The 10,913-nt window shown below is 45.1% G+C and overlaps 1 protein-coding gene across 1 annotated transcript; it reads left to right on the top strand.

Moving 5' to 3' along the window:
• Positions 1–5,075: 5,075 nt before the first annotated feature.
• Positions 5,076–5,447, top strand: KCNE2 (potassium voltage-gated channel subfamily E regulatory subunit 2). Its single transcript, XM_069572196.1, has one exon. The coding sequence runs from the start codon at positions 5,076–5,078 to the stop codon at positions 5,445–5,447; it is 372 nt and encodes a 123-aa protein (XP_069428297.1).
• Positions 5,448–10,913: the final 5,466 nt, after the last annotated feature.

Here is a 10,913-nt window from a genome sequence, read left to right as displayed (position 1 = left end):
GTCTTGATCACTGCCCCCTGGAGAAGGAGGTAACTGTCTACATTTTAGAGAGGTTTTGATCATCCTGTGAATAGCACACAATAAACAGGAAATTTAAACTAAGCAAGCAAGTAAACATGACGAGGAGCTTAGGGAAACGCTTGTGTTGGGGTGACCACTGAGCTAGGTTCCTGAAACGACAAGAGCAAACCACCTTTCACCATGTGTGAATCTTGGCCTTTCCTGGTGGTCCAGTGGTTAAGAATCCATCTTGCAATGCAAGGGACACCGGTTTGATCCCTGGTCCAAGAAGATCCACATGCTGTGGAGCAACTAAAGCCCATCGGCCACAACTTACTGAGCCAGCGCTCTAGAGCCCACAAGGTGAAACCACTGAGCCGACATGCTGCAACGACTGCAGCACATTCACCTTGAGCCCATGCTCTGCAACAAGAGAAGCCCCCGCAGTAGCAGCCTGAGCATCACACTGAAGGGCAACCCCCACTCATTGCAGCTAGGGAAAGTCATGTGCAGCTGCAAAGACCCACCACAGCCCCAGACTAAATACGTCTTAGAAAAACAAAACAAAATAAAATGTGTGAATCTGGAGACACTCAGCTCCCTCCTCTGTGGCTGCTGCTGCTGCTAAGTCGCATCAGTTGTGTCCGAATCTGTGCGACCCCATAGATGGCAGCCCACCAGGCTCCCCCGTCCCTGGGACTCTCCAGGCAAGAACACTGGAGTGGGTTGCCATTTCCTTCTCCAATGCATGAAAGTGCAAAGTGAAGTCCCTCAGTCATGTCCTACTCAGCGACCCCATGGACTGTAGCCTATGAGGCTCCTCCGTCCATGGGATTTCCCAGGCAAGAGTACTGGAGTGGGGAGCCATTGCCTTCTCCGGCTCCCTCCTCTAGTGGAGCTGTATTTCTTCCTTCCTCTGCAGTGACCCTCCCCTCAAGATTCAAAGCGCCCTATCCTCATTCCAACATGAACAACTGGGGCTTCCCTTGAGGCACCCCATCCTGGATGGCCTTGCTAAACATCAAAACACGCCTCTCCTGTGACCGCTATGTCCCCTCGGAGCCCTGAAGGAACAGGGGGCTAATGACTGAACTCTTCTTATGAGTCAGGCTCTGGCCCAGAGTGTTCATAGGTAGTGAAGAGCTTAGGAGTTGCTTTGGTGAAAACATTCACAGAACAGTGTTGGCAGTGAGCATGACCAACTCTACTATCCCTTCCATGTGACACTGGGACTCTACTGCCTCCACCTGGAGGATACAGGAATTACAGGCACAGAGACAGCCCACAAAGGAGACTCATGGAAGGCTGGTAGGCCAACGAGCTCAGTGCACGGAGGAGCTTGTAATGTGACCACCTCTCTGGGGGAACCCAGATCCTACGTGGGCCTCCAAGGTGGGCCTCAGGTGGCCCAGGGCATGCTGGAGCCACATCACAGAACAGCACTTCAGTGAGTAGAAACAACTAGAATAGTTCATCTTGACAGAAAAAACACACACACACACACACAACAAAACATGAAGGGGATCCAGTTCTCTGTCTAGAAGAGGTCCCATCTTCCCCTTCGCAGTTGTGTCCTACTCCACAGTCGCTCAGGGTCTTCTCCCAGACTAAACATCTCTCATCACCCACCAACCAGTCTTTTTATTTTGTAAACTTAGTCTTCTGGGATTTTTGTTTGTTTTGCTGATTTTTTCCCCCCAGTGTCTCTATGTTCCAACCATTTTTCTATTTGACTTAACTGAAGGAAACTGAATTCTCTCTAGAGGGTGTGGCGGGGGATGTATACACTGGGAAATCAGTTTTCTTTATTGGCTGAAGCTGTGGGAAAGGGTTGGAAGGACGAGAGGGTGAGAACACCGGTGGGTGGAGTGGTTGGGCTCCATCACGTTTGTGAGGTGAGCCCTGGAGAACACGGGAAGGGCTGGTGGTCTGTTGATGCATAAGACACATGTGAGGTCCCCCAGATGAGTAGACCTGGGCTCTTCAAGGCTGAAGAAGCTAGTGATGATGATGTCTTGAGTCCAGTTAAAGTCAATCCAGCTATGCTCTTAAACAGTGAACTGCTATTTTAAGGGGGACAAGCATGCCTCTGTCACATTGCTTGGAAAATGTGCTTGGCGAGTTGCTATTCAGTCGCTCAGCCAAGTCCAACTCTTTGGGACCCCACAGACTGTGCATGACGAGTACCTCAGGGCCATCTTATGTCTTTGTTAAATTTCTCTTTGACCCTCTCTGTTCACACCTGTTACAACGCTTTGCACCTTGCATGCTCCTTTGTTTCCATCTCTCCCACAACATTCAGGCTCCACAGGTAGAATTCTCATATTTGCTCTTGCTGCATTTCCAGTGCCGGCACATACCTGGCACATTCATTTATTCATCAAATATCCACTGTGCGCCCAGTGTGTGCCAGGCTCTGTGCCAATGTTCGCTAAACCAGGGTAAACAGAGGCGATGTGAGCCCTGCCCTCAGAGGCATGGTGACTGATGGGAAAGATGAGACCACAAGCCAATAATCACACACATACACAGAGTGACATATACACGTAATTACCACATATTGGAGAGAGCGCTTTGAAGAAAAGTACAAAGACACTGGGCTTACCTGGTGGCTCAGTGGTAAAGAACTCGTCTGCTAATGCAGGAGATGCGGGTTCGATACCTGGGTTGGGAAGATCCCCTGGAGAAGGAAGTGGTAACCCACTCCAGTATTCTTCCCTGGAGAATCCCAAGGACAGAGGAGCCGGGCAGGCTCCATGGAGTCACAAAAGAGTTGGACCTGACTTAGCAACTAAAACAACAACAAAACAACAACAAAAGACACCATTGGAGAGAACTGGGGGAGGGGAGAATGGCTGAGAGCAGGACCAGGGATATTTTCTCAGAAGCAGCAGCTAAGCTGAGCCCCAGAGGTTGAGGAGGTAACAGAGGGAAGAGATGGGGAAAAGTATTCCCGGCTGAGGGAATAGAATGTGCAAATGTCCTGATGCAGAACAGTGTATACTGACCTGGAAGAAGCAGGCCAGGCCAGTAAGACCAGCTGCCATAAGGGAAGAATAATTGGGGATGTGGTTAGGGGCTGGCCTGGCCAGGCCAGGAAGGAGGATTTTACTTTGAGAACAACAGGAAGGTATTGCATGTTTTCAAAACAAGGGAACAATATGCTCCCATTTTCCTCTTAAAAAGAGCACATTGACTGGGCAGAGATAGGCAGATGTGACCCCGGGGAGGCGGTTTTAGGGAGGGTTGTATCGCATTGCACTGTGTCTGCCAGGTGAGAGACGCTGGTGGCCGGGTAGTGGGGACAAGGATGGAGTTGCGAAATATGAGTGATCTCTCAAGTTGTTCTTTGTATCACTTAACAAAAGTGCTTCTTTCAAATACGGAAGGACATACTCATACCTTAGGGATACCTGGACTAAATCACAGCCTGCACATAGGAAACGGAGGGCATCACAATGTCTGTCCATGGCCCTTGCAAACTTCTGCCCCATAATTCTCTAAGAACACAGAACATACATCAGTCATTGCTTCCTTCAGCTAATGTCTGTGGAATATCTATTATGAATAAGGCATTGTGCTAGCTATTGTGAGGTGACCCAACTATTTAGAAACAAAGTAATGGATCAAAGGCAATCGACGAAAAATTTGAAGGTAATAAAAATATAAGGAAGAAAAAAAAATCTGAGTATACCATCCATGTTAACACTTTAAGCTAATTTATTTCCAGGCTTTTTTCATTTTCTTCTACATATATTATTTACATATGCAAATGTAAATAATATGCAAACATAATACATATAGTTTTATGTGCTCTGTAACTATTATGTGCTTATGATACTTTTATTGTAAGATCAGTCAGTTCAGTTCAGTTCAGTTCAGTTCAGTCGCTCAGTTGTGTCCGACTCTTTGCGACCCCATGAATTGCAGCACGCCAGGCCTCCCTGTCCATCACCAACTCCCAGAGTTCACTCAGACTCGTGTCCATCAAGTTGGTGATGCCATCCAGCCATCTCATCCTCTGTCGTCCCCTTCTCCTCCTGCCCCCAATCCCTCCCAGCATCAGAGTCTTTTCCAATGAGTCAACTCTTCCCATGTGGTGGCCAAAGTACTGGAGTTTCAGCTTTAGCATCATTCCCTCCAAAGAAATCCCAGGGCTGATCTCCTTGCAGTCCAAGGGACTCTCAAGAGTCTTCTCCAACACCACAGTTCAAAAGCATCATTTCTTCGGTGCTCAGCTTTCTTCACAGTCCAACGCTCACATCCATACATGACCACTGGAAAAACCATAGCCTTGACTAGACTATGTTGGCAAAGTAATGTCTCTGCTTTTGAATATGCTAACTAGGTTGGTCATAACTTTTCTTCCAAGCAGTAAGCGTTTTTTTTTTTTATTTCATGGCTGCAATCACCATCTGCAGGGATTTTGGGGCCCAAAAAAATAAAATCTGACACTGTTTCCACTGTTTCCCCATCTATTTCCCATGAAGTGATGGGACTGGATGCCATGATCTTCATTTTCTGAATGTTGAGCTTTAAGCTAACTTTTTCGCTCTCCTCTTTCACTTTCATCAAGAGGCTTTTTAGTTCCTCTTCACTTTCTGCCATAAGGGTGGTGTCATCTGCATATCTGAGGTTATTGATATTTCTCCCAGCACTCTTGATTCCAGCTTGTGTTTCTTCCAGTCCAGCGTTTCTCCTGGTGTACTCTGCATGGAAGTTAAACAAGCAGGGTGACAATATACAGCCTTGATGTACTCCTTTTCCTATTTGGAACCAGTCTGTTGTTCCATGTCCAGTTCTAACTCTTGCTTCCTGACCTGCACACAGATTTCTCAAGAGGCAGGTCAGGTGGTCTGATACTGTGCATGAAAAACTGCTGCATAAAACATGCGAAATTTAAAGAATAATAAAATATACACTTAATCACCAGCCATGTAAAGAAGAAATAATATTACTACCCCCTCCAACCTTGTCTGCCCCTCCCTCCATTCCTTAAGGCAGCCAAATAGAGAAAGAATTCATTTTCTTAAACTTGTTAACCTATTTTATTTAAATTGCAGCAGGACAGAAATATGCCAACTCTATCCAATCTGACACAGACACTGGAATATGTCTTCAAAAGGGTTTTTATCACTTACATGGAAAACTGGCGCAGGAACACAACGGTTGAGCAAGAGGCCCTGCAAGCCAAGGTTGATGCTGAGAACTTCTACTATGTCATCTTGTACCTTATGGTGATGATTGGAATGTTCTCTTTCATCATTGTAGCCATCCTGGTGAGCACAGTGAAATCCAAGAGACGAGAGCACTCCAATGACCCATACCATCAGTACATTGTGGAGGACTGGCAAGGGAAGTACAGAAGTCAAATTGTGAACCTAGAAGAATCAAGGGCCACCATCCATGAGAACACAGGTGCAGTGGTGCTCACGATGTCTCCTTGATCAGAGGTGGAGGCATGGAGTCAACGTCTGATACGCAAATAGGAAGAGATGCTGGTTCTATGGAGTCAATCCAAGTTGTCATGCTTCGAAGACTCTAAGTTCCTCACTCTCTGTTGATAATTTTCATCGAGATCCCGTAGTTGATCAGCTAAGAGGACGTTTCAAGCTCATGCTTCACATTTGCTCTGTGGAGCAATAATTTATGTCAAAGACCTCTTTTCCTTTCTGTGCAATGTCAGTGTCATTTTAATCAATGTCAATAGTGAAAATAAAACCAAACTTGAAGTAATGTGCCTGGGCAGTGGCAGTGGGGATAGAAAGGAGAAATTAACAAATCATTGAATAGTCTCCCTTGTGAAATATTATTCTGTATGTTTGACTGATTCAATTTATAAGTAGCCAAGGTGTATTATTCAGAAACGGAGGTTCAAAAATCTATCACTTGCTCACTAGATTGAAGTAGGAGCATTTATTTATTAATTCATGAATATAGAGTCTGAAGTGACAAATGAACAGAACCACAGGTTTCCTTTATGTGTATTGCTTCCTTGGCATTGAGCTTATTTGGAAGTCGGAAGACAGAACCAACATTTCATAAGGCAGAGTCCACATCAGATAAATAGAATCTTTAGGAACTACTGAGTATAACAAAAAGATATTTTTAATTAACATTTTAAATTTTACAGAAGACTAACCTAAAAGTTCTTGTTATTATAGAAAAAAAAAATAATATGTGAAAATGCTGCCTAATAAACCACTCATTCTTTTCACTCAATTTATTTTCTTGGTTACAATTACTTATTTTATGTTTCAAGAAATCTATTTTCATGAATGTATGGAAAGTGGCTGAATTGCTGAGGTCTATTGAAGAGCTAGACGGTAACTACTTAATATTTTGACCATGGGGGTCATGATATTATAGAATGTCAGGGCCAAAGGGCACCTTGGAGATCACAGAATCCTTGTCAGACCATTTCATTTATGGATAGGCAACTCCAGTTCACAGGTTCGGTGACTTCATTCCTTAATTCAATCAAGTACCATTTATTATCTGTCTACTTGGGTCAATGGCTTCCCTTGTGGCTCAGCTGGTAAAGAATCTGCCTGCCATGCAGAAGAACTGCATTCAATCCCTGGGTTGGAAAGATCCCCTGGAGAAGGGAAAGGCTACCCACTCCAGCATTCTTGCCTGGAGAATTCCATGGGTTGTATAGCACATGCGGTCACATAGAGTCGGATATGACTGAGTGACTTTCACTTTCACTTTCTGGGTCAATGGCCCAGACCAGGAGTATACAGATGAATGTGATTCCCTGAGCTGGAGAAACTCACTCAGCAGAGAGGGAGGCAGACACAGAGAGGGAGTCAGAACATCCTGATGACATAACAATGACAGGGTTATAATGGAGACCAACACAAAGTGTGAGGAGCCAGGACAGAGGGCCTGCCTAACTCGGGTTAAGGTGGAGAGAGCAGCTGAGAGGGGAAAGTCAACAGCAAGACAGATATATAGGGTGTAGCCTCATGAAGTTCATGCCCCCTTGCTTATACTCTGCTCCTTCCCCAGCTCCCCGTCTACTCAGCAGAGACAGGGCATTGTGAACAAAGCCTCAAGTCTCAGAGCACTGAGACAAAATTGAAAAGAGGAGTCCTTCTTCAGCATCTTATATGGATTACAAGATTTGTCTCTTTAGAGTGAAGTACAGTATGTCTGTTTCCTAATAACAAGCATGCGATTGTGCTAACAGAAGCATTAAATACACTGTTGAGGAAAGCCACCCATATTCCAAGAGCATTTATGGCAAGAGTAGTTTCTCTCCTTAGATGAGAAACCCAGAAATGCTGAACCACACAGAATTTTTTTTAATTAATTAATTTGCTTATTTATTTTGGTTGCATTCAGTCTTATTTGTGGCATGCAAGCTTAGTTGCCCTGCGGCATGTGGGATCTTAGTTCCCTGACCAGTTCCCCGATCAAATCCATGTCCCCTCATTGGAAGGGAGATTCTTTTTCTTTTTTAGTTTTATTATGAAAAATTGTTAAACATTTACAAAAGAAGAGAGTAGTTTGGAAGGCATATTCTTAACCACTGGACTGTCAGGGAAGTTTCCAGAACATTTTAATCAACATGCCCAGAGCAGCAGATGGATAGCATCACTGATTCAATGGACATGAGTTTGAGCAAACTCCAGGAAGTAGTGAAGGACAGGGAAGCCTGGCGTGCTGCAGTCCATGGGGTCACAGAGAGTTGGACATGCCTGAGCAACTGAACAACCAGAGCAGCAACTCGGGCAACAAAATCTCAGCTTTGGATCTGGATCCAGACAGGAATCCAAGGTTTCTACTGACTGACCAAATTTACCTCCTTGACCAAACCCTGGTCAGGCTCCTTTGAACCTTCTTCTTGAAATGACCTCAACCTTGGCCTAAAAACCTTGCAGATTCTTGGCACAAAAGATATAATCTACCTCCTCATACTAAGAGACTTGAACAAACACTACCTGCATCCCTAAGGAGATCCTGGCCTGCTTTAAGGTGCCTGCCTAGGAAAACTTGAGGAGGAGCCAGGAGAATGTACTATTTGTTCAGGCCAAAACCTGGTGGTAGACAAATCAGCCCTGAATCCCTGCTAGAGCATTTACTTTAGAAACCTTTCGATTATAAATCCTTTTTCTCCTCCTTTGAGGTATAAATCATTTACCACCCAGAACTGCCTTGTCTCTTTGATACGCTAGCATTCAAGGAGGTAACAGCTTTAACTTGCACCACTGCCTCCAGTCATAAAGGCTGAACTTTGTTTCTCCTCCAGGTAAGTGTCTATTGACAGACTCAGACGTGGTTGACCCAGTCCCCTTCACTTTTTATGAATTTCCACCAGACTCTGCTCAAGTAGCTGCTGTCCAACCCCTTATCTTTTTTTTTTTTTTTTTTAAATTTTGGCTGCGCTGGGTCTTTGTTGAGGCACACAGACTCCGCTTTCTGCAGCACGTGGGCTCAGTTCCCCGAAGGCAAGTGAGATCCTAGTTTCTGGTCCAGCGATCAGATCAGGGAAGTCCCCCTCCTTCTCCTTTTAAAATGTTCAGTTACCTCTGTACAAACCGAGCTTGGTTTATGCTGGGTTCTCTTCCCTATTGTGATAGTTACTGAATAAAGTCCATCCTTTACACTTCAACTGATGTCAAGCTTTTTTTATCTTTGACACAGAAAAACAAATTAAGGGGGAAAATATCTAGGTTCCCCTAATTAAGTACATTTTATTATCATCACCTAAAGTATGGAGCCAACACAGATGGTTAGCAGCCAACTTCACTTTGGGGGAATAGGAGAAATGCCCAATATTTACCAGCATTTCAGGTCTACAGCCGCTGGTACCTGCTCCACTTTGTCACTCCAGCATCAATTCCCACTGAACCCAGCCTTGCCACATTCAACCTGGCAACTAAAAAAACGCCAGTTTCAACAAGTTGCTGGTTTTCTTTCCCACCCGTCTGCTTTTAGAGTTCTTTCCGGTTGATCCATATAAACTGAGTCCCATTCACTTTTTACAGCAGAGCTCAGAAGCCATTTGAATAGGAACCCATGGCAGTGGCTGCCCTGATAGTCGAGGTTCAGATTACCCAGATTCAGGTCCCAGCTCTGGCACTTGCTGGCTTTAAAACCCTGAACAGTTTAATCAGTTTGTGTCTCCGTTTCTCCATCTGTGAAATGGTTATAGTCACATCATGTCTTTTATAGGCTTGTAAGACTTTTATTAGACAATAGCTGCAAAGTGCTTAGAGCAAAGCTATTTTTGTTACTCTCTCCAGGAAAACTTGGCAGAACTTGTTGACAGAACTAACCCCCTACTCCCCAGTCCCTCAGTTTGTCCTTTCCTCTGCACTCCCAACAGGATTCCATGAGACTGCCTGGGTTCAAATATCAATTTTGCCACTCCAATTCACACATTTCCTTGAATCAACCACTTAATCTCCCCCTGCCTCAGTTTCCTCAACCAAAAAAGGATGAACTTCCCTGTTGTTACCCTGGAATTTTGGGCGTCCACTTCGCACCCTCACTTGGGATTGGGCTCAAATTCCACTCTGGTTTACTAAGCGCTTGTTGAATGAAGGAATCTGGGAACCTAGTAATGGTCACCCTACCACTATCCCAAAGGAAAAGGAATGCATTTTTGGCAGAGAATATAAAGGCTAAATTTGGAAACTTCTGAGGACCCACATCAGACTGGTTCCAACAACAGACTGGTTCCAAATCAGGAAAGTATGTCAAGACTGTACATTGTCACCCTGCTTATTTAACTCACATGCAGAGTATATCATGAGAAATACTGGACTGGATGAAGCAAAAGCTGTAATCAAGATTGCTAGGAAAAATATCAATAACCTCAGATATGTAGATGACACCACACTTAAAGCAGAAAGTGAAGAACTAAAGAGCCTCTTATAAAAGTGAAAGAGGAGAGTGAAAAAGTTAGCTTAAAGCTCAACATTCCCTGGTGGCTCAGATGGTAAAATGTCTGCCTACAATGAGGGAGACCTGTGTTCAATCCCTGGGTTGGAAAGATCTCCTGGAGAAGGAAATGGCAACCCACTCCAGTATTCTTGGTTGGAAAATCCCATGGACAGAGGATCCTGGCAGGCTACAGTCCATGGGGTTGCCAAGAGTTGGACACAACTGAGCGACTTCACTTTCACTTTCAGAAAACTAAGATCATGGCATCCAGTCCCATCACTTCATGGCAAATAGATGGGGAAGCAGTGGAAACAGTAACAGACTTTATTTTGGGGGGCTCCACAATCACTGCAGATAGGGACTGCAGCCATGAAATTTAAAGATGTTTGCTCCTTGGAAGAAAAGCTATGACAAACCTAGACAGCATATATACTTGGCCAACAAAGGTCTGTCTAGTCAAGGCTATGGTTTTTCCAGCAGTCATGTACCAATGTGAGAGTTGGACTATAAAGAAAACTGAGGGCCAAAGAATTGATGGTTTTGAACTGGTGTTGGAGAAGACACCTTGAGAGTCACTTGCACTGCAAGGAGATCCAACCAGTCCATCCTAGAGGAGATCAGTGCTGAATATTCATTGGAAGGACTGATGGTGAAGCTGAAACTCCAATACTTTGGCCAACTGATGCAAACAGCTGACTCATTGGAAAAGACCCTGATGCTGGGAAAGATTGAGGGCAGGAGGAGAAAGGGACGACAGAGGATGAGATGGTTGGATGGCATCACCGACTCAATGGACATGAGTTTGAGTGAACTCCGGGAGTTGGTGATGGACAGGGAAGCCTGGCATGCTGCAGTCCATGTGGTCACTAAGAGTCGGACACGACTGAGCGACTGAACTGGGGACCCTCCTGCCCTCGGCGGCACACACCGAGGAACACACAAGGATGAGAGACAGCTGAGGGGGATGGGCCCCGCGACGCCCCGCTCTCCCGCCGCCGTCCTCCTCCTCGAGCTCC

Source organism: Ovis canadensis, chromosome 1 (genome assembly GCF_042477335.2).
Source record: "Ovis canadensis isolate MfBH-ARS-UI-01 breed Bighorn chromosome 1, ARS-UI_OviCan_v2, whole genome shotgun sequence".
Classification (NCBI taxonomy): Eukaryota; Metazoa; Chordata; class Mammalia; order Artiodactyla; family Bovidae; genus Ovis; species Ovis canadensis.
The sequence above is the reverse complement of the archived record's forward strand: the minus strand, read 5'-3'. Positions and strand labels throughout refer to the sequence as shown.